The 21,617-nt window shown below is 41.2% G+C and overlaps 1 protein-coding gene across 1 annotated transcript in view; it reads right to left on the bottom strand.

Moving 5' to 3' along the window:
• Positions 1-323: 323 nt before the first annotated feature.
• The window catches only part of LOC144212605 (insulin-like growth factor 1 receptor), a 47,968-nt gene continuing 26,674 nt past the window's right edge, over positions 324-21,617 (bottom strand). The window contains exons 3-21 of the mRNA XM_077740620.1: positions 15,766-16,066; positions 15,169-15,305; positions 14,776-14,920; positions 13,955-14,163; positions 13,748-13,874; positions 13,059-13,294; positions 12,510-12,677; positions 12,157-12,364; positions 9,043-9,329; positions 8,834-8,976; positions 8,476-8,641; positions 8,302-8,404; positions 8,062-8,132; positions 7,757-7,986; positions 6,208-6,312; positions 5,960-6,119; positions 5,729-5,858; positions 4,780-4,914; positions 324-2,621 (exon numbers count right to left, since the gene is read on the bottom strand). Of these exons, the coding sequence (XP_077596746.1) occupies positions 2,153-2,621; positions 4,780-4,914; positions 5,729-5,858; positions 5,960-6,119; positions 6,208-6,312; positions 7,757-7,986; positions 8,062-8,132; positions 8,302-8,404; positions 8,476-8,641; positions 8,834-8,976; positions 9,043-9,329; positions 12,157-12,364; positions 12,510-12,677; positions 13,059-13,294; positions 13,748-13,874; positions 13,955-14,163; positions 14,776-14,920; positions 15,169-15,305; positions 15,766-16,066 (3,530 nt within the window). The 3' untranslated portion in view covers positions 324-2,152. The remainder of the gene's footprint in view (positions 2,622-4,779; positions 4,915-5,728; positions 5,859-5,959; positions 6,120-6,207; positions 6,313-7,756; positions 7,987-8,061; positions 8,133-8,301; positions 8,405-8,475; positions 8,642-8,833; positions 8,977-9,042; positions 9,330-12,156; positions 12,365-12,509; positions 12,678-13,058; positions 13,295-13,747; positions 13,875-13,954; positions 14,164-14,775; positions 14,921-15,168; positions 15,306-15,765; positions 16,067-21,617) is intronic.

Raw genomic sequence — 21,617 nt, 5'->3', positions numbered from 1 at the left:
TGAATGTATAAATACAATTATATTAATAAGTGGTACGTGAAAGAAGCAAACAAAGATGTGTTGAAAAGAGTGAGGGGAAAAATGTCAACAACAATATATTTTTTGAAAAATGCATCTTTATATTCAATTATTGGGGCATTTATACAGTGATTTAAACTGATAACATTTGAAGAAAAGAAAATGTCAAATAAATACCACGTCTAAAGGGAAAAGAGACCATTTCCAAAATAAAATAACCTGGAAAATCCTTCAAAATTACTCTTAGCCTTTATTTTAAGACCTTAATATTCTCATCCATAACAATAATAATAAAAAAAAAAACCTTCCGCTCTTGAAGACATTCTTTATTTGGTTTGAGACGTAAATAATAACACCTAAACGGGGTCGGCGGGGCTGTGTGTGGCACTGAATTAACGTCGCCACCCAAAATTAAAAATTAAAGAAACCCTAACCCACACTTAGGAAAAAAAACAAACAAAACATAAAACGGGCAAAAGTGAGAAACATGATTAAGGCAAACAACAAGACCCAGTTAGCCATACATTGCTTTGACTGGGTTTTAAAAGCAAACATTTGGTTAATGTGGCTAAAAAAGGAGGCACAGAGAGAAGAGAAGAAAATCATTGGAGAGGATAAAGAGAACATGTGGAGAAAAGGTGAAAAAGCCTTATTTCAAACTTTGACCTGAGATTGAGTTGCACCCAAAGGTGCAGTGCTAGACCACAAAAAGTAAAAAAAAAAAAGAGCAGAAGAAAGCTCTTTAGAGCCAAGGTGTCCGTTTCTCATCATAATAATATTAATAATAATAATAATAATAAAGACATCCAACAAGTAAAGACATGTCTAAAAAACACATTTGATAACTAAAATACTTTTTTTTGTCATTTTATCATATATTTCTAATAGATTTCATAGGTAAGAAAGTAGTGACGAGCATAAAATAGCAAACCTGAAGGACTTAAAAGAAATACAGAATAAATAGCAGCTTTGTCATGTACACACACACACACACACACATACGCTGACATACACAAAGAAACACTCATTAGAAATGTAAAAAGGTGACAAACAAATGACGTTTGTAGGCCTTCAACATGCACTTCGTCCATAGGGTCAAGTGCATGCTGGGACATGAAGTCTAAAAATGGGGGTTTTCACATTGACTGCCATCAGTAGGTATAGAGATTCAATTCCTTTTTACTGGGAGGGCCGACCGTGATAAGTTGCTCTCTTTGAGTTAAAATGGATTGGGCATCTGTAACCGTCAATTGCAGCAACTAAGTTGAGAATTGATTGCAGCGTTGCGATTCAGCCACAGTTTTCGATGTAAAAAACATTCAAAAAAACACATTTCCGCCATTTCTCTTCAAAAACACGAGTTCAGAACATTCAGAGACGATCAAATTCTGTAAAACTGATAAAATACCCCTAAATGTTGTGGTTGTTTGGATGTGTCAGAATGAGACTGTGCTTCAGAAGGGCTGTGGCTCTACCACAAGTCAGTATGATAATGAAATCAGTAATCTGGGGTGGTTCTTTTGCAAGACCCAAAACTCCTCCATAGAAACAGCCTGATTTGAAAGACAGATGGAAAAGTGTGTAGTACTTTTCGCATGACATATGACATAAAGTTAGACACACCCAAAAAGATAAGATTTGTTTGTTGCTTAAGTGAAACTTAAGTTTGCCGTTAATCGTTTTATCTTCGGGATATTGTAGTTGACTTCATTTTTTTTACCACGACTACTGCCATCATGCATTTGACCCTGAAGCACAGCCTCCATTTGGCAACTTAGTGTTATCATTTTCTTTACGAGACACAACACATTCTCTTCAGTTTTTCTTCCTCCAACAAGAGTCCATTGATGTGAAAAGTTATATAAAAAGAAATGTTACTATAGAGAGAGTTATTTATAAATACACACTCCACAACATCCTCTCTCAGGGGAAAAAAGTGCTCTTCTGTTGACCTTTACTGGCAGATATGGTTTAAAAAAAAGTTCTTGGGTCTTTTGAAGTCTTCTGATTTCCTTCTTGAAGGATTGACATAACAAAGACACCAAATCTCTCCATCTCTCTCTGTTTCTCCTTCTGAGAAATTTGGGTTACCCTGTATAGGAGGACCGGGGATGAAAGGGGGAGCGATATAGTATTAGCAGGTCGAAGACTGGGGCAATGGGAGCGCCCTCTCGTTCTTTCTGCCGCCATTCATGTGCGCGTAGGGCTGCAGCTCGTCAAAGTTGGGCCTGAGCAGTACCACCGGCCCATTGGCCGCTACGTGACCCGTACGCTTGCTGTCCGAGGGTCCCGCGATAGGTGAGCCGGGTTTTAGAAAAGGAGCGGCGGGGGGTGACGGTTGGCTCGAGGCGGGCGGCGGTGTGCCCGCCAACTGGGCGGCCCCGGAGGGTTGAATGGGGGCAGCGGGGTCAAGCGGAATGTTCTCCATGTTCTCCACTTCCATGTCCAGCTCCTCGGTGTCCGGCGGCTTGTTCTCCTCGCTGTAGAAGAAGCTGAATTCCCGGAAAGGGGGTTCCAGCTCTTCTTTGATGCTGCTGATGATCTCCAGGAAGGAGGGACGCATCTTGGGGTTGTATTGCCAGCACATCCGCATCAGCTCAAATCTGCAGACATCGAACACAGGTCTGATTACATTATAGTGAATGTATAACTTCATTTGTGTACACAAAAGGAAAAAATATGACCATTTATTTTGACTTCAAAACCACAAAAATAGCTCTGTTGAGTATGAAATTAAGCGATTTTAATATAGTCTGAAGAAATGAATTGAACGTTTCTATTTTTTGCCTGCAGGTGGAGGCACAGACCATAGTAGTCATCATAGTCTCACATAAAGTACACATCATCCCTTATAGTAAGAATTAAAAATAGCCAATTTATAGCTAATTCTTATTCCAAAAAATAATTTAATTGATATAAATGTAATAGGTTTGAGAAACAACAACAACCACAAAAAGTGACAGCAATAGACGCAAATTAAATGTTACCACTTTTTGTTCACTGTTTTTTTAACATGTTTTTGTTCAATTTCTGTCAAAAATAATAATCGGCTGAATTTTATTCAGGACAGTCATCAACAGCTGTTTGAGATGCTGACAATAAATTATAGAGATTTAAATTCTAGAACATTCTAAACATCTTCTTGGAACCAAAATATGAAGGTGGAAATTTAACATATACTTGATCAAAGCACTAATAACTCATTTCGTTTCCCTCCTATAAATATCAAGTATCTTAAAAAGTGGCTGGTTTATGAATACAGTTGCAGTTATGCATCACAAAAACATCTGCGCGACGCCAGTTTCAGCACACTGGATGTGCCCCAGTGCCCGTAATAATTTATTTTAGTGAGTGATGATGTGACTCTCCATCATAAATCATTTGAATATGAGTCCCGTTTGGCACGTCCTTGTGAGCCGGGAACCCCGAGCAACCCATCCTGACATTAAACCCACGAGTTGGAAAATTCAAAAGCTCTCCACCCTTTGTTCCAAAACCTTCCAGGTCTAGAGGACTGTGGAGTTTTTCATGCTTCCAACAACTGTTTCAAATCGTATTTTTTTTCTTTAATATAATTTTTTTGATTTACTTTTGAGAGGCAATATTTTGACAAAGATTTCCATGGTCGCCCCCCCAACCCCTCTAGCACACCACCTCTTTAACACAATCCACACACTGCTGTAATCAGGACAACAGAGTGACGGTGCCATAGAAACCAAAAGTTTATGTCGGCACAACATTAGCCCCCTGTTTCCCCTCCCTTCTTTCTTTCTTCTTCTCCCATTTGAGGTCAGTCATCTAAGTAAGGAAGACAAAAATCTAAAAGGTGGAGGTCGTAACTAAAGTTGTCTCTGCCATTAAGCAAAATTGACTGAACAATGTTTTTATGTTGCATTATAAAACCTTGATTAGTAGTTTCTTTTTTTCCCCCCACTTTAGGTCATATAATTTTGCTAATAGCTTTATGCCTTTGTTTCTTGAATAAAGCAGATCTTTTAAATTTGTATTACAAATATGAAATTTGTTCTAGAATATTTCAACTATTTTTCTAAAGATGGAATTTTAAAATGGCATTTATGGCTCTATGTGATAATTAGATTAGTCAAAAATTATGACTGAAAGAAGTCCTGGAGCCCAAACATTTTGTCATCCATTAATTCATGAATGAATTGGCAGAAGAACAGGAATGACTGGCGTGAGGTTTGGGGGGAGTCCCTCGTCTGGCCCCAGGTTGGCCTGGCGGAGCGTTTTCGTCGTCGTCAATGATACACTTTTAAACTGTGACGCCAATCCCACGTCTGTACTTTGCAAGCACGCACCACATGACGGCTTAGCAACATAACCACAATTTAAAATAGGCACAATATCAAAAAAAAAGCATCAAGGGTGGGTGACACTCCACACAAGATTTCCAAACTGGGCTTTGCGCACCATGGGGACGGATTCTGTTGTAGAAATATTTTGTCAGGTGAACATTTCTAGTAGTTTACACGTACTAAAAATATAATTGAGTTAATTTTTTTTTGTATCTGGAAGAACCAATATTCAACTCATACAGTCTCAAAGACATTTTCACATCATTTAAATATTGAAAAATGATCATGCTAGCTTGGCATTGACCCCAATAAATGTAAATTTAAACTGGATTGGATATCTAACAATGTCAATTGACCTGCAGCCAGTGAGTTCATAAAAAAAAACTTTGTAAAGGCAACAACCAGTGAAGAATAAGAAAAATAATAATAATATAAAAAGACTCACAGCATGTCGGGACAGTTGTCCGGCTTGTCCAGAAGTCCTCCCTCCATGACAAAGCGCAGAACTTGTTCATTGGACATGCCTTGGTAGGGCTGCTCTGCCAAGGTGGCAATTTCCCATAGAACGACACCAAATGACCTGTTCACCAAAAAGAAGACATTTACATGTAGAAATTGAACTATCTAGAAGTAAAGTAATGATGCTTTACAAAGTAAACAAATAATCAGAATAATAATAAATAAATAAAAAATGTAAAAAGGTTTTTGGTTTAGAATCAATTAAAAAAAAATGGTACAAAAGGTTAACTACACTGCCAGCTATTGACTATTTATAAAATGGCAAGTGTACTCTGATGAAGTCAGTGTGACAGCTGACAGTGTTGTTTCTAATGTTGGCTTTGCCATTGAAGGACAAGAGTTAGTTCGCACAGCGCTGGAAGTAAACGTCACCAAGGTTCTCCCTCCAGACTCTTCAATGACGAAGACATTTTTACCATGAATGGCATTGACCGCAGTGTTTGCTAATGTTTTCACCAACTGGCCCAACAGAGACACTCAAAAGGTATATAGTCGCGACAAACTTTGCGCATTGCGCGACACCAAACGGCCATGTGAAAGGAGAATCTGTGCTGGGGCAGAATCACGCACTTTGGGGGAAACATCTGGAGAAGTTTAAGGCCATTCTTACAGGCTGACACATGGGACACTTGGAGTTGGGAGAAGAAAAAGTTTGCAAATACATTTACTCTTCTTCTCAAATCATGTTGTTGTTTATATAAACATGCTAAAACAGCTCCTAGGAAGCGGGATTTAAAGTTGGTTATAAGAGATGTGATTTTCAGCATTCATGGCTGGAGTTAATCTGAAATATTCCCATAAATCGATCATCACCAGCCCTCCCAGTTCAAATGGCCATGAATGACTTTAATGTATTCAACAGTGTTTTCTCTTACCAGACATCAGACATGGTAGTAAACACGCCATCTTTCAGCGACTCGGGTGACATCCAGCGAACAGGCAAAAGGCCCTTTCCTCCTTTTCGGTAGTAATCGGTCTCGTAAATATCTCTGGTCATGCCAAAATCTGCAGAAAAAGAGGAGGTTGGGAAATGAAGTTCATCCATTCAGTACTACCAAAGACACAAGTATTTCTTTTAAAAAGGACTGCTCTAAAACCTCAAATACCTCCAATCTTTACAGTAAAATCTTCAGACACCATGCAGTTTCTGGCTGCCAGGTCTCTGTGGACAAATTTGTTGGCATTTAGGTATGCCATGCCGTCGGCAATTTCCCCCGCCATCTGAATCATCTTCTTGAGTGGGGGAAGGACCTGGGCACTAGTGTTCTGCAGGAGAAAACAAAAAGGTGAAGAATGGTTTACACAGCACACCAACAAAAGATATATATATATATATTTTTTAAATAAACTATACTTCTTTGCGGAGAGAACGCAGGTGGCTCTTCAGATCCCCGCTGGTCATCAGTTCCATAATCACCAATGTAGGTTGTCCCTGGGAGACCACGCCCAGAAGTCTCACCTAGAGTAATCACAACATATGGATTAACTTCACGGCTCATAGATTGCCACTTCAAAGATGTTCAGGTTTTCGTTCTTGGTTTATTTGAGCAGTTTTACGGTTAATTATAGCTTTTGCAAGATCCATAGCCCTGGGCTCAGACCAAACCAGTATATTTCACAATAGAATTTTCTGATCCACTTGAGATTTGACTGCACAGATGCCATCACAAGTTCAAGACCCTCAGTGCTAATTGAATTAAAGCAGACCCAAACTTTAACAGAGCTTAATCCAACTCATTCCATGTTGTTTCTTTAATCCATTCGCCATTATGTTTTCCACATTATCTGCCTTTTTTCCTGTCATGTTTCTGATTATTTAACCAGTAGAATAAGAACTACTGCCGTGCCACTGATATAAACCCCGACAGATGTTCCCTCAGCGAAGAATACATTCTGTAGGAGATTTAGAGAAGGACGAAACCTGGCACCGAGGTGAAGTGAGAAGTGAAAGACACAGTGGGACAGGAGATCTGATATTCCAAATGGAAAACACTGAAGGGTTAAGGTAAGGGCAAGTGTTCGGTGGGGGGGATTTGAAGATGATTTTCTCTTTTATCTCTTTGTTCCATATTAGAAAAACTGGGATCTTGGAAGCAGCTCATATCTCAAGAGACACGGGCGGTAAGATTTGTCAATTACACAGATTTCAATCTCTCGGTTGCAGACTGGGAAAAAAAATCCATACGTTAATGCGTACCCTTTCCATTTCAGGGTTGGAATTGGGTTAGGATGTATTTGCCCTTGGTTTCCACTTCTGCCGCACAATCAAAAGATCATTGTCCAACTTTCTAAGGGGAATGTGTGTGGACTGTACTGTCGCTTTCTTAACTGGAGCCCCTTGATTACCCACCGCTGTGAATGGGTCACTGGCAATGTGATTCAGTGGTAAGCACTATAGAATGGAGAGCATCAAGTGAACGGTTGACGGTGATAAATCAGGGTTGACTTGAGGTAAATTCCAATGGAGCCTGACTTCCTGTCTAAATCCAATCATCCCTGGTGCCAAATTAGGGATAACCAAATGTTAATTATACCCTCGTTCACATTGCTTAAAAACAGTAATCCACACACCAACGTGGTCTGATTCCTTATGACTTTTTCCTTAAGATGCAAGTATTCTAAAAAAGTTGCAATAGAATCTTTCCGTTCGTGGGAAGGAGAAAAAAAAACGTCCTTAGCCTAGCTAGATGAGATAGGATCACGTTGATTAAGGGCTGCATTTTCAGGAGGCTGAACCTTGCCTCAAGCAGTAAAAACTGGAGCACTCCTAACCTGTTGAACTCTATAGCATCTTGAGACTCGGGGGTTTGATGTCACATTTATTTATAGCCGCGTCACAATGATTCATTCGCATTTACGTCAGGCGTGTTGGGGGGGCTTTTTCCCGCTCCTCGAGCGCTTACCACATGATGGCAGTTGAATTCCTTCATGACAGATGCTTCATTCAGAAATTCGATGCGCTCCTTCATACTGGCTGACTCGTTGACCGTTTTGATGGCCACTCGCGTTTCAGGCTCATCCTTAACCACTCCCTTGGCGATTCCCTCGTACACCATGCCGAAAGAGCCTTGGCCTAGCTCCCGGTGCATGGTGATCTTCTCCCTTGCCACTTCCCACTCATCTGGGACATACACTGTCGCACAATAGGAGCAGTTTAGAGTCATGTACATAATAAGAGAAGAATTTACTTGTTTACAAAAGGTCTTACTTTCTGCAGCACTGAAGTACTCTGGATTGACTGAGGCATACAAGACTCCGTTCCCTAGTCGGTCACTATTCCTGTCAAGTTAAAATCCGGATGGTAATCAGCCAAACATCCAAAGTTGGAAGTCAGAAGTTAAAATCCATACTTCAAAGATAGCCATATTGGGTGCCGATATCGATATTTCAGTAATTGGTTGGGTGCACACCGAGTGATAAAGATGCTGTATTGTATTGATTGACTAACCTCTTTTTGTTCACAAAGAATAGAATTACGGTGAGTCCGGCAATGAAGAGAGTAACGATGATGGGAATAATGACGACCAAATACAGAGTGAGTGCATCGTCTCCTAAGAGGACATAAGAAAGATCAGCACAAATGGAACCGCCTACTCTTCTCATTTCATAGTATTATAGTTACTTTTTGGCGGAGGCACGTAGAAGTACATGCTCTCTGTCCAGGAGCCATTTCCAGCCAGAGATGTGGCTCGAACGCTAGCAGAGTAGTTGCCCGATCCCAGGTTGGTGAGTCGAGCCCCTCGAAGCTTGCGGTATTGCTCGCGAGACACACACTCATGCTTCTCAGGCTGGAACACAGAAATGGATATGTCCAGGAAATGTGTTACACAGAGGAGCCTTTCGAGTTGCATACATATATAACATGCATTAAAAACATTGACGGAATGTGACTTACTTTCTCAATGACGCTAATAACTTGTGAATATATTTTGCACTTTTACAATTTGGTGGGTACTCTACCACCAATTTTTGTGACTCACCTCGGCCCCCAAACGGTATTTGATCTCGTACATCAAGATGAGGCCGTTGGGCATGATGGGCTCGGGCCAACGCAGCAGTGCGCAACCTTCCATTTTGTCGCTTCTCTCATAGAGCACTTTGCCAGGTATATTGTCCGCTTTGTCTAATTACAGGAAAGAAACGTATGAGTGTGACACATTTGGTTTTTACAATCCCTTTAGAGTTCTACCTGCGGGTTTGGTCCTGGCAAAGACAAAGGCGCCAACGCTACAGTGGCCCAATTCTTCATTGCAAGCATGAATGTCAATGTGGTAGACAGTGAAGGGCATCAAGTTGGGGATCTCCAAGACATCCGAGGTACTTTTGTCCTCAGAAAAGGGATATTCCACAATTGGCGGGACCCCATCTGTGCTGTTAATGCCCGGGCCAAGTGTGGAGTTGACCTTGCCAAAGCCGTCTTGCAAGGCAGTGCCATTCGCCAGGCCAAAAAGGTCCCGACGACGACGATCTTGAGGTCTGGAAAACAGAAGAGAGACTCAAAACTATAGCAGGACATTTATGTCTTCATTTTAAAAAGGAGTAGTCTACTATTTAAAACATTTCTAAACAGTATATGTATTTTTTGTAGGATTTTGTCTTCTATGATGAAAATATATAATTTATATACTTTGAAAACACACAGCTCCATTGATGTAATGTTATGACATGTATAAACAATATATAATATACAAATGAAAAGGGTTTGACAATATGCAATGTCTTATCTTCGTATTGAAAAATTGTTCATATGAAAATTTACGTTGATAATTGATTTTTATCTATAACATAGCTTGTGACTTTAATCTGCAATGTACAGTAAATGCTCTTTTGTGTATTAAACATTTTTCATTTCATTTTTAACGGTTATAAAAAATGACTGCAAGTGACAAGGCCACAAAATCAAATCACAGGTAATCATAATTGCCCGCTCGGAGCGTTTTTAGTAAAAGCTTAAATATCCCACAGGACATGCTTGCACGACTCTATGTGCGTGTTTGTGTATGTGTGTGTGCCATTTGTCCAGATGCTGCACACAACTCCCCGTGGAGCAATGGAGTTGGATGAGGTCAGACGGATCATAGCGAGGCAGACAGATTATTTGGTAGTACGACTGAGGGGAACAAAACACGAATGCTATTGAATCATAATGACAAATTGGAAGCGGCTGAAAGGAGACGACAGCCCAGTGGATTCAGGCTTGCAGCATTGAACTGCCAGAAGCCGGAGGCTGTCGTTACCGAGGGTAGACAGGTGCTGACGGCAGGACAGCCCCGAGCTAGCAGTTACCTGTGAATGCCGCATGCCATTTGGCTCCGAATTACTTGCTCCGAGGGGAGAAAAAACGTATTTCTAACCATTTGCGGAAAGCTATTTGGATCCCAGCAATGAACATTTTGACGTGGCTATTACAGAAATCTTGGACAAGAAATTTAGGCTATTTAACATCCATGTAAAAACCACAAATGAAGCGTCGTTATATACTACTGCTGTCAATGTTAATGATTTCAAGATTGGTTGCGCTAAACCGTGTGGATGGATATTAAAAATAATCCCGCAAAAACGATTTTTCTGAGTGACATGAAACTGACACTAAACATTTCAAATAGCTGTGGCTTAGATTAAACAGAGACAGAGACACTCTAGTTGGAACCTGCCATTTCCAGCTAATTTCAGGCATTTTAACATGAACATTCCAGAAAGCACCAATGGTCAAACATGAGCAAATCACTGTCTTTGAAGACGCTCACACAAGAAAACAAGAGCACTGACACAAGGCATGCTGCTATTCCAACCTTGAACATCACCAACCACCAATGTGTTAACTGCTAAAAGACCTCTAGTCTTTTTGGAGATTTTTAATTGGCAATAGCAATATGACTGTGAGTCAAGTGCAACATGATAGCTATTTGAAGAGACAAGAGGAGGATTGATGCTTGGGAGAGAGTAGTCTCACACAAATGCTAAAATTCCTGGCTGGCAGTTAGAACTGGTATGGTACAATCCAGAGAAAGTCACTACAAATATAACACAGTTGTGATGTATATAGTATGCAAATGGACCACTGTAATTTAGTCTGCCATGAAGGATGCCGAGATTTTTTAATAGTGTCGGGTTATTATGAGCCAGTTCTCAGCTGACTGCCGCCTGACCTTCCAGTTAAGTGACTTACTTCAGCCCGTGTCGTGACCTGGCACGCTAAAAAAAGAGTAACCTTTACGTAACGGAATCCTTAGGAGGAATGCCGTGACGACACACTCTGTGTGGAACAGGGCACAAATTATTAGCCTTGAGCCTCGCTTGCACACAGCCGACATTTTTGGGTCTTTTTCCAACTTGATGTTTGTCTTGTAAAGTTCACTAGACTTTGCAGTGGGTCTCTTTCTCCATTCTTTCACAATCCAGATGTAACGTTTTTTTTTGGCCCTGTTTTGGGCCCAGTAGGGAAAATAATGATTTACTGCCAAAAGACAGGCGCATGAAGTTGACCTAAGAGGAAAACTGAACGGTCGTCGATGACGGCAATGAATCCCGATACTGTTTAAGTAAATGCACCTTATGAGTTTCTCAACAAACCAGTCCAATTCACTTTAAATGATGGCAACCAAAATCAACCTTCATGGGTGCCAATGAGTTAAAAAAATAACATATAGAGACAACAAACATTTAAATGTTAAAATATGAACGGAAGCAATTGGATGGAACATTTTCCCGCAACCTTTGGGTTTCCCTAAAGTAAATTGTGCCACATCCAAACAGCCTGACATGTTAGCAGGATCTGAGTTCAGTTACAAAACAAAGCTATATGTAAGATTTTATCATTTCTGGATTCATTAAGCTACATCGATCCAACACCACACCGAGAAGAGTGGTAAAAAAAGAAAAAAGACAAGACATGAATGATCTTTGGCGGCACAGCGGCATTACTAATGATATTGATTTATAAGAAAACTACTGACTCTTCATCGGTTTAACTGACAATTGTATAGCTGCGATAGATTGAGGCCATTTACAGACACTCGCATTGTTTGTGCAAGTCTATCGAAAGAATCCGAAAGTGAAACCCTTTGAAACGGTGCATAACGCGGTCACCAGCAAAGTTTAACAGGACACAGATGCCAGTGGCTGCTAGGGCAGAACAAAAGAAGCTACACAAATCTAAATACAAGAAGCCAAAGCTGACGCTTCCGACTGCATAATCGCCTCACTGTCGCCCCTTTTGGTTGTGTAACATCCCCCCACTGCAGTCTAGTTGAGGCCGGGCACTGATAGATTCGTACATCAAAAAGGAGTTGTATAACTATACCTCTGCAGAAAGATGGCATTGTGAAGGAAGTTCTCAAACAACTTCAAGAAGACACGGTCATCCTTCTCTCGGTCCTTCTCCTCGGGCGTCTTGGGGCAAGGACAACAAGGACCCTTCTTTGTACCCGATAAGTCTGACTTTGTGGGCTTGGTCATTTCCTCCATGTCTGCAAATCCTGCCGCTGGGATCCGGAATGGGATCTTCAGTTCTGGTTTAAAAGAGAAAAAAAAGAGAAATATTTGTAATGGTTTCTTTAGATCAAAACATGTACGGTGGAACTAAATCCCTAGCAAATTGAATTATAACTGTATTCCGGTGTAGTTAGAGTTATACAGTCACGCATCTTTACTGACCTTTGGAGCAGTAGTCGTGCAAGTAGAGCTCGCGGTCTTCCGGCTGCCGTTGCCAACGGATTAAGTAGTAAGTCAAATTGCCGTTGGGAAAGAGGGGAGGCGACCACTTGACCAGGAGTTTTGTGGAAGAGTTAGCGTAGGCACGCGGATCTTTCGGCACAGTTGGCACTGCGGGGGACAAAAATCATTATCAAGATCAGAGAAATAATGAGAAAAAGAGATTATAGCACAAGAGATATAGCACATTTTTCTACACGTTTTGCATTAGCACCCATCCACCTACATATTCATACATCAATGATGCATGCAAGGCGCTGCCAACTCAGCAGGGCCAAATTAGAGTTCAGTGCTTTGCCCAAAGGCACTTTGACAGTGGGCAGTTGTAGCCTAGAATCTAACTATACTGACCATTCGGTCTCAGAAGAACTCGAGCTAGCAAGGGTTAGGTTTAGGGTTTATCCAATGCAAAATATGCACAAAGCATTGGAAAAACTTCAAGTGGGTGAGCATCAAATAGTGGTAAATGTCTGTGTGGTTACTTGGACTTACGCGATGGGCGTGTTCGAATGTATATGATATCACTCTTTGCACCGGGAATGTGTTTATCCTCAACCCGCAGCGTGATGGCCTTGACAAAAATGGCATATTGGGTCCAAGGCTTGAGATGGTGAATTCCAACTTTTGGGTCAGTGTTATTATTCTGAGGAAGATCCACGTCCACCATGTGCCAGCTGTTGGAGCCACAGCCATCCTGACCGTCCAACTCAGTTATGTTCTGGGAAGGGCTGAAGAAGGAACACAAAAAAAAACATAGACCCATATGACATCTGTTCCTTCCTAGATTCGAAAATAAAACTAATTCTAGGTTATGGTTGCAGACACTATCCAATTTGAAAGAGCTGTTGTTAGTTGATTATTTACAAATGTGTATTTGCCGTTTAAGCCCAAAGGGGGGAAAAAAACATTCCGTACTTCCAGGCAGCCCTGGGAAAATTCAGAGTAATAAAGAAAGGGATGTGTGAAAATAAACACTGATGGTGCAAATATCATGGCTACTATTCACAACTTAGAAATAAAAAAAAGAAATGTTTTTTTCCCTTTCTTGTGGTTGTCAATTGGCAGCAAAACAGTCATAGTTATACAGAGCAAGATTAAACAAATGTTGTACCAACATAGAATTGGCTTTTGTAGCAAAACTTTTTCATGTGTTATATAGCATTATAAGCCATTTTCCTTACGCCTCCTTGTAGTAGACCATGAAGCTGATAAGGCCTTTGTAATCCCGTGACTGGTAGCGCTCCCATGTCAGTCGGATGGTATTGCTGGATGTGCTGTTAGACAAGATCTTAAGGATGTGGCTTTCACCTGAAATCATTACAGCTGTGATCAGCACCCAAGCTAAAACGTTCACTAACCTCCTACTATATCAATGAGCTGACACTCACAGTTGGCTCTTTCGCCATTGTTGCGGAAGTCGCCTTCCTGTGGCTTGGCAGCAACACCCGTTTTCTCCCACATGGTGTGGATCTTAGACATGCAGAGTTTGGGATTCAGACGGAAGGAAAGGCGGCCTTCTCGGATGGTTAGATTGTGCTGAGTCCAATCCCAAAGGTCGTGCAGATGCTGATTGTTGATAGCGGAGAAGGCATACAACCTAATGAAAGAAACAATGAAACCCTTAAGTAGATTGAAAAAAAATAAAGAGGTCAACTTGAACATTTTTCAATGCTTACTTATCGAAAAGCCTTGACTAATAATTGTAATTGGCTATAGCCTTCAAAGTCTTTTTGGCCTAAAGGTTGCAGCAGAGATTACTAACATGTATGACAATAAACAGTTATTGTATTGATGTGGAAATGACAGTCTTGCATTGCTCCATACAATGAATGTACTTTATATCTTTGGAGTCACGGAATGATAGGAATGCATGCCATCCTTGATGGCATTCCGGAGACCGAAACTTTATCCCATGAGGGATGACCTGAAGGGGGTGATCAACTTTCATATGACCCCCTTTGACCACTACCAAAGAGAAAAAGACAAGATTTAGGACTAAATTGGGTCCTACTCTTTATCAAAGTAAATTTTTATTAATTGGCATATTGACGCACACAAATTGACCTGCAAATTTAATAAACTTTGAGCAATGACGCATCACGGTTTCAGATGAGCAAATTCATATGTAGCCCAATTTCTTTTAAGAATATTTTGCAACATTTAGTCAATTCAATCCCCAAACAAAATCAAATACACAAACAGGCCTTACTGATCTATAAGCTCCGCCCCGTTGATGTAACGCAGACTCTTGAGAAAGGACAGCGAGCCAAGTGTGTGGGAGTGACGAATCCTCACGTAGCCTGTCACTGTTTGGATCAGACCCATGAAGCTTTCCAGCTCAGACGCTATGTTATCTGGGGACCAAATACACACACACAGACACCGCACACAAAAGTCATATTAGGGAAGCAAACTTGTTGCTGTAACACCCAAACCTAATATGGATCCCACATTAGGCAACCATGTGTTTAACCTTCAACCTATGATATAAACCATACTAACAAAATAATACAATAAATGTAGGAGAGAGTTTAGCACTAGTAAGGCCTTGGTGGAGGTCTGCATTGCCGTACTAAGCGTGCAACTAACACCCCACACTCACTTCCATGGCGGATGTTGATGTCCAGGTTGCCAGCAATGACGGTGCAGTCCTTCAGGGACTGAGCAGCGTTTACAGAGTCGATGACGGAGGTCGTGCAGATCTTATCGCATAACCCATTACAGGCAATGCACAACATCCTGGAAAGGAAAATAGTAGAAAAATGGCGTTGTGCTCAATTAATGAACAAGAATGGAGTTGTATGAAGAGTCAAAAAGGGTTGCAGGTAATCCTTTCATTTGTTCATCTATTCATCTTTCGCACAGCACATTCTCGTAAGGGTTGCCATTGCCTATCCCAGTTGAGGGAGAGTACACCCAAGACTGGTTGCCATTCAGCCATAGGGCACAGAGAGAGACAAACGACCATTCATTTCATTTAATGGACAAATTGGTATGTCATTTTTAACTAAGAGTGTTAACATTAAAAATGTGAGAATACATTTTTTTATTAGTAGCCCAAAAGTGACCCCATTAGTGAGCATAAGTTTGCCTGAGGAGTGACAAGAGCATTTCAAGGAGCACACAGCGGGACAACGGTCGGGCATGCCATTTCTGAACAGCCACCAACTGAAGCGGAAACAAAGACGTGCGTCCTTACCGGTTGCTTTCATTGCGTGCAAAGCCAGAGGGGCAATCAGGCATGCATTCGCCCTCGTGGATGACAAAGTGAACGTCGCTGGGCAGATGCACTTGGGAGCACAAATCCTCGGTGATGCAGCGCCATCCCTCGAACTTATACGTGTCGGGTGGGCAGTCAGGGACACAGCGGCCTTCGTGGTAGTAGTGGAGGCAGGCGGAGCAGGATGTGTCGCTGTAGGCTTGGGTGCAGCTGCCCAGGCACTGACTGTGGCAGCACTCGCCTTTTTCTGTGCAAGCATGCTTGCATTGCCTGGGACACACTGGAGGAGAAATAGAAAAAACAAAGGCGAGACGTCAGTAAAGTTGGGAAGAAAACGAGTTAAGATGATATGCTAGATAAGTTAGTAACTAACAGCAAAATTAATAGAGGCACTGGAATAATGCCATCGATAAGTTGATGAAATTAACAAACTGAACTCTCTTCAGCAGTAATCGAAAATGTCACTACTTTGAAGGGAGAAATGTATCAATCAGTCTGAAAAGATAGGCCTTTTTGTAAATAACAATCATGTTCCTCCAGGCACGCAGGGGAAATCTATCAATGGGGAAATGACCGTGTGCCGCAAGGCGTCATGAATAATAGAAACTTCTCATTTGTCTGTTGTAAGAAGCACGGTCGGGGGTTATCAATCGAACATTTTATATTGTGTTTGCATGCATGAAGAAAATTAATAGTCATATATCAGCTTGGATAGAGTTGTAAGAACTTGATTCAAAAAGGGCGGTGACTTAGTAAAAGTAGAAGTAGAATCCAGCTCAGGTGCGGAGGTGTTTTTAAATACATTTTAGCTAGTGCTTTTTTAACCTATGACATGTTCTAGACAGATTATTTCCACCGAGAAGCAAGCTGTGCAAAAGTGCTGGAAAAAAACAACCCGGAAAGGCAAGATTTTAGATGTTGTTTGGGCAAATGTAACAACACCCCCAAGAAACCCCACCCAGGGGAGTAGTTTGTACTGTTGTATATATCTTTAAGGTCTTGTGTTATTACTAAAAGGCAAATTTCTCCTCAGGGCCAATAAAGTTGAACAACAGCCTCCCTCCCGGTGAAAGGGAAAGGATCACATTGCATACCCACCAATGTCTGAAGCCTCTTTTTCCCAAATCTCTGCATGGGCGTAACACTGAATTGGGCCAATATCTATCTTAACCATAAATCTGCAGCACTATAAAGGAGTCCAGTTCAGCTACTTAATGATAAAGTGCTGGCTCTATGAGTGCAACTACAGTCCATGCTTTTACCATTTCTTGTGCACAAGCAGGAATCAAATCAGGACTAAACAGAGTGATTTCAACAAGAGTAAAAATGAAGCTATTAAAAATATATTCTGTATTTCTGCAGAAGCTTCGATTAGTCGCATAACTAGGTGGAAATGAGCGCAGGTCATTTCCTCCATTTTTATTGAGAGTCAACTACCGGGCTGATGGCCAGATGAATATTTCATTCGGCTTTATAAAACAGCTGTGCGGCAACACCATGTGACGATACAGTCCAGCAATGTCGTGAATCCCAAATATGTCAAAATTACTTTGGATTCTGGAATGGATGGAAAAGGATCTTTGCACATTGCTGCTTTACTCATTTTCCTTACTAATTAGTACTTTTGAGCCAAATCAAAACGGGGATTTCCAAAACTGGGCAAAACCACAAAAATCTTGTACGAATCCAATTGCATTTTATTATTCATTACTATGTTCCAACTCAAAATCAATGAGCACACTTTATGACACCACTCCTGGAACTTATGAGTAAATTCCGGTTATATACTTTTAAAATTATATGCCTTGCATTACGACACACGGTAGAATCTTCAGTCCCTCATGAAAGGCAAAGGCTCCAACAAACACATTTGCACAGACATACCGATTGTCTTCATAATAGCTTAGCCTTGAGTTAAGGCAGAAAGCTGAAATTAAACTGCATGTTTGGCAAAGGCAGTCAATGCGAGCAATATTGATTTTGGAACTAGCCTGAGGTTGTCCCCAGCCCCCCCCTTTCTCTCTAATTCATGCCATTTCAGGAGATTCCTAAGGAGTTAGACATTCCATGAACGCATGACAGAAAAAAATCGAGCAAAGTTTTGGTAGTCAAGGTTCAAGTCGTGTGCAGTTTGCAAGTAGAGTTTCTGCATCCTCTACTTCTAACAAAGTGACTTTTGTTTGGCCCCCCCAAGATCTACAAATATGGATCAATGGAATTCAAATAGTACAATCCTTCTAATTTCTACTCCTTAAAAGTGTGCGCTGAAAGATTTACAAGAATCTTGAGCATCAAAAATAACGATGTTATTCAACATCCCACCTCCACCCCAAGAACCCCCACCCCAGTTAAAGTATAGCTATGTCAGACTCAGGCCTGCCTCTGCCGCAATACGAGCGCCAACTGGGTCCATTTCACCAACTGTAAACAAGACCATAGTTGCCGCGGGGATCTCAGAGTTCTCCTTCTGAGTAACTGTCATCAAAGAAGAGAGCAAGAGGAAAAATGGGCGTAAGAGAGGGACAAATGCTAGGCATTGTTTGCTTACTTTTTCTAGGGAGGGTTGCAAAGCCATCATCTAGCCAGTGGACTATGCGAGGAATCTGCAGAATGTTCCGGACTTCGGGGAATACTAATCTCTCCGTTTCGCTAAAACAACATTGAATGACTTTTTTCCGGCAATACAAGCAATTGAAAATGACCAAGAGATAAGACAGGATGGAATTCAAAGTTTATATGAAAATGAGATATATTCAAAACACACCTGCTGGTGACAATTAGGTGAAATTCCAGCACAATGAAAATTCTTGGCTGGACCTCACAATGCTGGTGCCAAATTGATGTTACACTGGGTGGCCTCATTTAACCTTCCACAGTCATGCTATTATGCCGTGTATTATTTTAATCAGGATGACATACTGTTTTACCAAATGATTACGGTCACCTAACTTCTATAAAAAAAAATGGATGGAGAAAAATTGGCATGTTCTACTTGGGTCAGGGTGAAAGGTGACAGACGGCTAAGAATTTTTACATTATTTACAGTGGCAGTACAGAAGGTGGTGTATGGGGTGGGCGGTGGTCTGGTTACAGGAGAGGGAGCTCCCTGTAGAGACCAATGGTAGGAAGGCAGGGGAGGGTCCAATACAAATGACTGACATGTTATTGAGTCTGGGCAGAGATGGTAAACAACTCTGGTAGAGGCAGAGAAAAGGGGAGGAGAGGGAGTGCTGTAACCATGGTGATTAAATGCGGCTTTGCCACAGATTTCCCAGTGTTGAAAAAAAGAAAACAACGCTGAGGTGAAAAATGCTTTTATATATACACTTGAATAAATACGGTATGTGGCTTGGCTCAGTATTGGTTGGGAAACACTGCTGTAACATATCATGATGTGATTTTCTGAGGTGTTCCCACCTGGTTTCAGTGTGGCCAGTCATGGTTTCTAAAGTCTCTTGCCCAAGAAAGCGCAGCAATGTGCTTTTAAGGAACTGTGTGGTGGCTCAATGTGTGCACTGTGCAGGCATGCGTGGCATTTCCCCCGACACTCACAATAACAACACACAAGAAAACACACATTCAGATTTCAACCCTTGGTCCCCTGTGCACTGAACCTGCACTGTTCTGATTAAGAAATGCTACCACATTGACATTTAACGTGATACATTTTATAAGAAAGTGTGTAATGTATTTTACTTTAGTCCTTCTAAAAATACTACACACCTCTTCCATACCCAATCTGTACTTGTTAATCCCTTAAGGTCTGACTTAGCAGAAGTGCCGAGAAGCACTGACTTGTTTTCTGAAGCTGTGCACTGGTCACCCTTCATGCATAGAGCCATATATTGGATACCTACCTCTCAGTCAAAAGATTATATATATATAGTCTTAATAAACTTCGTAAAGGGAGATCAGAATTATAAACCCGTCTTACTTAATATTGCTTTTCATGTTGCATGTGTCATCTAAATGCCATGTACTGGTAAACTGGTTATTTATGTCCATATTCTATGCATTCCCCTAAGGCCTCTCTAAACATCTTGGAGCTGTGTGACCAATCTGATTTTATTTTGCAGCAGACTGACCCTCAAAAAATAAAAGTATGAACAGCACAGCTGCCTTTTACATTCCTCATATCAATTCGTGCATCCTGTACCATACAGACATTTCAATGCTTTTGTCCACAGAGATTCACTAAATCCCGGACAGGAGCCAATCAACTTGAGGCAGAACTGTTTTCTTTTCAATATGCTTGGAGGTGTTTCTTCCCTGCTTCTAAAAATACACAACTTCCCTGATTTGCTTCATTAACTACACTATGTTTCTTGGCAAACATTTGAGCCCGGCTGGAGCTGGATGGGGTGCGAAGCTGGCAGTTGGCTGCATTGCTATCTGCACCACTTGCAGCATGTCAAGGCCTTTGGCAATTCACCCTCTAATTATACAACCCCAAAGGCAACTAAAAAGACCATCACAAAAAAAACACTTAAAATAACTATTTCCAATCAATCACACAGTTCATATTGCACTGTAAGAGAACCATACCATCGGGGTGTATTATTGCAGGTACCTTGCTTCAGTCGCGGCCACAGAATCACTGTCTTCGATGTACAGAAGGTGGCAGACTTTAGTGAAAAAGAATCACTCCAGACCAACCTCAACTCTTATCATCACTTCCCCCTATGAATTTATTCATTACAGTCTGTCAAATCCGTTCTGTACATTCATATTAGCCACTTAAATCCTCATCATTAAGCAGCAAACACAAGTGTGGCTGTTGTCAGGCTGTCAATGTTCACATCTGTTAGTGGTATGGGAATCATTATCAACACTTTGGTCTTGTCTTTTTGAACGGTGTTATAGTGCGATGAGTTAATAGTCCACTATGATAGAATAAAGAAAAGACAAGCTGCAGATCAAACGTGCTTAATAAATAGTGCCTTATTTTACACTGGAGAGACCTGTCGGCAGAATTCCTTTCTTGGTTTTGAAACATTAGTTCTGTTCTCCCACTGGTCAATCAGTAAAGACAATTTAAAGTATGTAGGCTAGAGGTCTTGCTGACATTGGCCTCGTTCATCCCTGGAAGGAAAGTTGACGAGTGGGCCAACATCCTTCACGCACAATCCAATTGCTTCCATTGAAACTATGATGTGAAATGCCTGACGGTCTTGAACAATAATCTTCTTATCCTCATTCTTTACTTGCTTAACTACATAAAGCTGGTACTTAAGTTTTTATTTATGTCGGATTCATTAGTGGTTGGTATTTTGTCACACGTCAGCTATGATGTCACACAGTATTTACATAGCTGAAGAAGCTATCACACCCAGCGATGGAAGCCAGATGATCATTCTAAAAGGCCCAAAATGTCTATAGGCTGACGTCTTTGAGTGGTCAAGATGCTGGGAAAGTTGAAGAGCGGAAGAGGGAACTTGAGGTGGATGCAGTCGGACAGCTGACGGCCTTAAATGCTCCATGGCCTACTCTTCCTATTGGTTCCCAGTGACATCATGGTTCCGACACATTTTTTTTACCTCGTCTTTTTCCAGGGATCACTTCCTCCTTCCTCGTCTTTCTCCTCACTTGATCTGGGTGTTCCTGTCTTTTTTTCCCTCTCTAGGCTCCATCTCATCGCTCACAAGAACTCTTTTACTTGGCTGCCCCCCTCTTCTGGACCTCTGTGGCTCACATGGCCACACTTGTTCAATGAGTAGAAGGAGGAGGAAGAGGAGAGAAGAAAAACAAGAGCAAACTATAAAAGAGTTGTTTCATTCAGGCGGGAAGGAAGCTCCTTGCTGTGTGCATGTGTTTGCGTAGCACTTTCGCTT

The sequence above is a fragment of the Stigmatopora nigra genome, chromosome 2 (genome assembly GCF_051989575.1).
Source record: "Stigmatopora nigra isolate UIUO_SnigA chromosome 2, RoL_Snig_1.1, whole genome shotgun sequence".
NCBI lineage: Eukaryota > Metazoa > Chordata > Actinopteri > Syngnathiformes > Syngnathidae > Stigmatopora > Stigmatopora nigra.
This window is presented reverse-complemented; position numbering and strand designations above follow the sequence as displayed.